This window comes from Acipenser ruthenus, chromosome 15 (genome assembly GCF_902713425.1).
Source record: "Acipenser ruthenus chromosome 15, fAciRut3.2 maternal haplotype, whole genome shotgun sequence".
NCBI lineage: Eukaryota > Metazoa > Chordata > Actinopteri > Acipenseriformes > Acipenseridae > Acipenser > Acipenser ruthenus.
The window spans coordinates 16335704-16342634 of record NC_081203.1 but is presented as its reverse complement, the minus strand read 5'-3'; the positions used below and the strand labels follow the sequence as shown (position 1 = coordinate 16342634).

At 39.3% G+C, this 6931-nt stretch overlaps 1 protein-coding gene across 1 annotated transcript in view; it reads right to left on the bottom strand.

The window, feature by feature from the left end:
* Nucleotides 1–2355: 2355 nt before the first annotated feature.
* LOC117422517 (uncharacterized) overlaps nucleotides 2356–6931 on the bottom strand; it is a 79118-nt gene continuing 74542 nt past the window's right edge. The window contains exon 8 of the mRNA XM_058987732.1: nucleotides 2356–4451. Coding sequence (XP_058843715.1) covers nucleotides 4326–4451 — 126 coding nt within the window. The 3' untranslated portion in view covers nucleotides 2356–4325. The remainder of the gene's footprint in view (nucleotides 4452–6931) is intronic.

The window sequence follows — 6931 nt, the reverse complement described above, 5'->3', positions numbered from 1 at the left end:
TTCTCATCGGTTGTTTAATCTACCATTACAGCTACGTACCGGCTTCCTGTTCTGCTTTTATTTGTTCTGAATCTAGAGGTACCCGAGAATACTGTGGCTGTTGACAAGCGATTGCTTAACATGTTGTCGTAGTCAGAAATCACAGAAAGTAATTCCACAGAATTACCTCTGTTTGAGGAATTGGTGCTTCATTGTGCCATCTGAATGCCAGTCCTTGCTTGCCAAGGTAAACAACAGAATCAATCAAGCGTTTAAGAACCTCACAATTTTTTCTTACTTGCTCGTTGTGATGTATTGTATCCCTACGCTTCTGCTCATCCAGTTGAACATCAATCCGTGTTTGTCCAAAATTTGTGAGTGTTACAGTGGCTTGCAAGTGACTTTGTTTTTGTGCTGACTTCAATAGACATCCTAGATTGCTGTAGCCAGTGCTGTTCCATATTGCCTTTTCTGTACTGAACAAAAGACAGTTCCAGCAGTATTATTTTTTTAATTGACAGATACTGGTATGCCACGGATATCTTTCATAATCTGAATGTTGGAAGTGGCGAATATATCTCATCCCTTCCTGTGTCAGTTTGGGTATTTGTGGTGTATACCTCCCCCCTTTTTTTTTTTTTTAAACCATCGCCAGTTTTTTGGAGAAAGTTCTTCTTGAAAATTGATTCGTAACCAAATCGACTACAATGTCTCTGTTGTCGGATTCTTTTTTTTTTAATGCAAAATGCAATTTGAAATATTACTTTGAAGTTCTGAATATAATTCTTAATAACAGTCTCTATAATAAGCAATATAGAGTGAAATTCAGCTATTCTGAATTACACTGTTTACCCTAGCATATTTGTCTCGCCTCTGCTCACTAATGATTGGACAACTATAAAACCAGGTACGATCTTTGAATTTCCCATTGGTTAAACTCCCAAGACCTTCAGCCAATGCAGAGAATACCTGCAACTGTTTATATCCTGTCTCCACTCACTTATGATTGGACTGCAGCTGAGAAAATGCAGCTCTTCTATTTGTTGATTTTGTTTTATATAAAGAAAATATTCTGCACTATTTAAATTGGAATTTTTTTTTTGGATCTGAAATCAACTCTTTAGTTGATTAATTGTTTTTTCCGTTCCTGAAAGCCAAACCGGAAGTGTTGATTTCCCAGCAGGGCAATTGCACGACTTCAAGAAAACAATGTCGAGGTCTTGTCGTGGCCAGCTTTTTCTCCTAACCTGAGTCCAATAGAACATCTGTGGGACCAAATCATCACTGCTATCCACAGGAACCAACCGCTGCCAGCCAACCTTCGCCAGCTGGCTGCAGCTGCCCAGAAGAGTGGTGGAACTTCCCACAGCAGTCTGTCCAGAGGCTGATCAGGTCTATGTGTCAACGCTGCCAGGATTGTGTTAATGCTCAGGGAGGTCATACCCGATTACTAACTTTGTAAAGTTTTCATTTTGACAGTGTGTCACTGTGGCAAAGTGGTTCGCTGGGTACAGGTGTAGGAGTGATGCAGTGCACAAGGAAGAGACAGTGCTAATCCGATCAGAAAGTGATTTATTTTGTAATCCTGGTCTGGTGACTTTAAACAATAATCCCAGGCAATACACATCAATGTGTATTGCACGGTTATAAATAAAGGGTTTGCAGTCCCAAATAATAAACATAGTCATTTCACACACACAATATACAAACACGGTCACCAGTTCTGGGTGCGCGCTGCAGTGCTTGCGGTGCAATAAAATATATATATATCGTGACACAGGTGTAGTGATGTCCGGGTTGGTGCTGGCCTCTGGCGACAGCTCTGGAACGTGTCAGCCGTCTACTAAAAACAACAAGCAACTATTAGAGACAAAACAAACAAACACTCACGTATGATATATCAACACAGGTCCTTCCAGGTCATTCCTTAACCATAAACGAAGGAATAGATCATGTTGCTCCGTCCCTTATTAGTACCGTCACTCATGACCCCTTGGTGAACGAGCGCAGCCGCTCCTCCAATCCACGGCTGCCACATCGTTTCCCTTCTGGGTCGATGAGTTAGTGCACCGGAGTTCCTTTTAATCCTGGGAATGAATTGTCAGGCCAACCAGTCCAGGATACTCTGTTCACTTTACTTAGCGCCCTCACAGGTCAGGAGGGAGATTTACCACCAAGAATCATTCTGTTTCTGTCAGTCATATTTCATACGGAAAACGTATCATGATTGTTTGATCTGTATTTTTGTTCACATTTTCTGTGACTTTGTTTGATATCTATGTTTAAAATACTTGATTAAAATCCATTAGACCCTATGACACAGTCTTGCTGAGTGGTGACATCAGAACCAGGAAATGAACAAAGACAGGACGGTGAAATGGTTAATGAATGCACTGTTTAATATCCATGAGACAGAAAATAAACAGTTTGAACAATACACAGGACACTGCACTTTACGCCAAAATAAAAAAAAAGATATACATAACAAATGGGGACAAACCCAAAAAACAAGTACCGCGCTGGTGCTTGCAGCGCGCAATAGCAATTGTTATTAAATATCTCCTCTCTCACCCGTTCTCCACTCACGAACACACAACCCCGAGTGAGTGCTTCGTGCATCTATATATACAATTGTGCCGGGATTAAATTACTAATTAATTATTCACTTGAATCCCAGCACGTGAACTAATCTGTGCACTCCCGTGCTCACATACTATTAAATACTTTAAATGCATGTGAAGTGATTGTGCAATCCCGTGCCTAAATACAATTATACCATTTTAAAACTCATAACCCACATTATATCCCGTATACCAACTACAAGACACCAACATTAACACACCACACGCAACATATAACACACAAATGCACACAGGGGCGGGGCACATTGCTACAGACCCAAGTGTTGCATTTCTTTTGTGCTTCAGTGTGTGTGTGTGTATATATATATTCATTTATTTTTAAACCTTTAGACAGTCTATGAGAAAAAGAATGTTTATAATTAACCAGATAACCATCCAGTCAGTACGCAAGTGTAATGTAATACAAAAATCTATGGGGGATAAGTGATACAGAGTTGTCAGCTGCTTAATGATAGTTTAGAGTTTACAGATTTTCTAAAAGTTGATTTATAAAAGGACACATGTTTAAAGATGACAATGCAAAGTCGGTTTACAGCCTTGGCATGGCAGTACAGCAGGAAAAATGTCAGCGCCCCGGAGAAGAAAATAATCTTCTGATTGGCTTTTAAAACTCAAAGCGGAAGTGAATTGCTACCGATTGGTACTCAATTGGAAACCTGAGTGAGGCAGCTTTTTTGTTTTTAAATCAACACATCATGAATGGATTTATTGGATACCTGCCGATAAATACTTCTAAAGACAATACGAGTGAACGTTTTTCAGCATCAAAACTTACACGCTTCCCACCTGGTTTGATTATTATCAATCTAAAGAACTTAAGGAAGTTAGTTTCATTTTCCCCTTGTATTTGTTTGGTACAGATGCAATACAAGTTTAATTTGGAAGTCCTTCCTACTAATGTAGTGTAAAGCAAACCCATGCAAGTGTGGGGGAGTGGTGCATGATTCATTGTGTGCTTTCATTCGGCTGTATCTAAAAATGAACACCGTTCAGACACCCCCTCCCAAGTTTCTTCCACTTTCGAATAATTATCCAGACGGCTTGCTACTTGCCTTTTAACTACTTGTGGATTGTGCAATGCACTTAGTCACCAATCTTAAAGGATTTTGTTTTGTCAATACAAACCGCATTGCTTTATTTGATCCTGTTCAAACTGCAGGGGAAGTGAATCATTCTGTACTTGCAGCAGTACTGCCCTCCAGCGAGATTGCTTCTATACTGCCCAGGGGCAGCAGAGAATTACAGAAAATACTGCAAGAGAACCAGAATCAAAGGTAGGGCTTATTCAGCAATCTAATGACAAATGCATTCTCATTCAATTACAATACAAGAGAGTATTTATTACATCTTATAGCATACAAGCAACATGTTGTTTTAAAAGTCATCTGTTGCTTTTCTTTGATTGGCTTGAAGGCATCTCACCAGGCAGGCTCCTCTTTGATTGACTGGCATGCATCACTCCAAAAAGGTTACTCTGTTGTATAACTGGCTGCTGTGTCTCCAGCTCCAGAGGTTCTCTCTGCTGATAGGTGGAAAGGGTCTCATATTAAGACACACCTTCTGGTATCTATGCCCTGAATTAGTTCAAGCACCCGACTCAGATCAGACCCACTACAGGCAAGGGTATTCAGCAGAAGACAGCTCCCCTGGGTGGAAACCAGCATTCCCCTCAGAAGAGGAGTCCAGTGCAGCTCCTCTCTCCTGCTAGAGCTCCCTCCCCTGCTTGACTGCCTGTTGGGAGCGCTGCTGCTCCTGGTACTGTCGAGAATCCTCCCATGGACGAGGGCCCCGGATATTCCTCCAGTCTTCCAAATTCAACTCCTTCAACTTCTGCAAACCAAAAGGGGGGACATGGGACAATCAATACACAAATGAACTACAATTCAACACAGTGCATTTCATTACAGTACCAAGCAATTGACAGGTAAACGCTGGGTTCTATGTTTTACTTTTGAGAGCACACAAGATACGTAATTCCATAATACACCTGGAGGAACTATTTATTTATAACCACCTTTATTGATTCACAGTTAACAGGTATATTGATGTGCTGCAGAAGAACTGTATAAAAGGTAAGCAATTCATTAGGGTATTTAGTTCACACTGGAGATGATGAACTATAGTTACTCATACTGTGATTCTGATTGCATACTGCACAAAGTACAACAGGAATGAAAAAGATCCATTGCAGGTTTTATTAACAGTTTAATAAAAAATGAACAAATGGGCAAAAACCACTTTCCAATAGGAGTGTTACTGTTTATACATATATCAAAAACTGTATTGTGAAAGTTCCTGCAGTGTGTGCAAGTACACAGAAAGTGTTATTTATATTTATATATATATATATATATATATAAATAAATAAATAAATAAATAAATAAATAAATAAATAAATAAAGCCTCACACTGGCTCTGTAGATAAGCAGTGCCTCCAGGTAAAGCTAAGTACATAAGAACAGGAGTAAGTTTACAAACGAGAGGAGGCCATTCAGCTAATCTTGTTCGTTTGGTTGTTAGTAGCTTATTGATCCCAGAATCTCATCAAGCAGCTTCTTGAAGGATCCCAGGGTGTCAGCTTCAACAACATTACTGGGGAGTTGGTTCCAAACCATCACAATTCTCTGTGTAAAAAAAGTGCCTCCTATTTTCTGTTCTGAATGCCCCTTTATCTAATCTCCATTTGTGACCCCCGGTCCTTGTTTCTTTTTTCAGGTCAAAATAGTCCCCTGGGTCGACATTGTCTATACCTTTTAGGATTTTGAATGCTTGAATGAGATCACTGCATAGTCTTCTTTGTTCAAGACTGAATAGATTCAATTCTTTTAGCCTGTCTGCATACGACATGCCTTTTAAACCCGGGATAATTCTGGTTGCTCTTCTTTGCACTCTTTCTAGAGCAGCAATATCCGAGGTGACCAGAACCGAACACAATATTCTAGGTGAGGTCTTACTAATGCATTGTAAAGTTTTAACATTACTTCCCTTGATTTAAATTCGAGCACCTTGTTGGCCTTTTTAATAGCTTCCCAACATTGCCTAGATGAAGACATTTCTAAGTCAACATAAACTCCTAGGTCTTTTTCATAGATTCCTTCAATTTCAGTATCTCCCATATGATATTTATAATGCACATTTTTATTTCCTGCGTGCAGTACTTTACACTTTTCTATATTAAATGTCTGCCCAGTTCTGAATGCTGTCTAGATCATTTTGAAAGGGTTAATTAGACCCGGAGCCTTAACCCTTTGCAGTCCATTTATTCAGTGCGTCTCAGGCGCGTCAGATACAATTTATTTACACACGCGCAGTTTATTTTAGACACGCTGTTTAAAAGTATTTTTTTCACAGTAAAACAGGTTTAAAAGGCACTGCATATCAACAGGACACTCAGTACTGCATCTCTAGCCCCGCCCCTTTGTAGCTGTTTTTTTTCACATACCTCTTCATAGTAGTGCATACCGATAAATCATCTCCTGATCACTCATTTTATCACCAAACTCCTCAATAATGCGATCCAAGTCATTATTTTATTACTATAACATCTCAAAAAGCTCTGCAAATGTCCGTGATATTCTTTGAGTGCTGGATGCAGAAGCAGCTATCTTGTTTGTTTATGGCCGTGTTATCTCTGTGGTGCCGGAGCTATGTGTATTTCTCAGATACGGCCCTATTTTTTTTTCCCCGGCTTCTCTTGGCTCCTAGCAGTCTCACTCGGCCATTGAATGGTTTTCTCAGCTTTTTCCAGAGAAAAAACGACTAGAGACCTGTTTTTTACGTCTTTTTGATGATGTCGGACAGGGTCCGACATTGGACCGGAAAGGGTTAAAACATTCTGATCCAGCAAAAGCAGAATGGCAAACTATGGAACAGTTACTATGCCAGAATTAAATTGAACTAGGTTTGATTATAGTAAGAAAATACAAAAGTACTTAAGTAAATAAGAAACCTAATATAATAACATTAAGCAAATGTATGAGCAGTCCTAAGTTTTAATATTCAAGGTTGCATTTGCTGCCAAGCAGGCGACTAATTAAAAATTAACCTCTTGCCTTCTGTGTATATCAACGGAGTAAAATAAAATTACAATTTATAAAAGAGATTGCTATATTGAAGTATCTGAATTAGAAATACGTGTTATAAAATCATTTAAAGTATAAACTGTAACTTTACATGTCGTGTAACCTCATCCTTACCTGCCTGTAGTAAAAGCAGTGTTGGAAATGATTCATTGGTTTTGGCCGATGTAGCGGGTTTTTTTGATGGTCAGCGATTTAAAAGCCAAGATCCTCTCTATAATGAGCAATCTC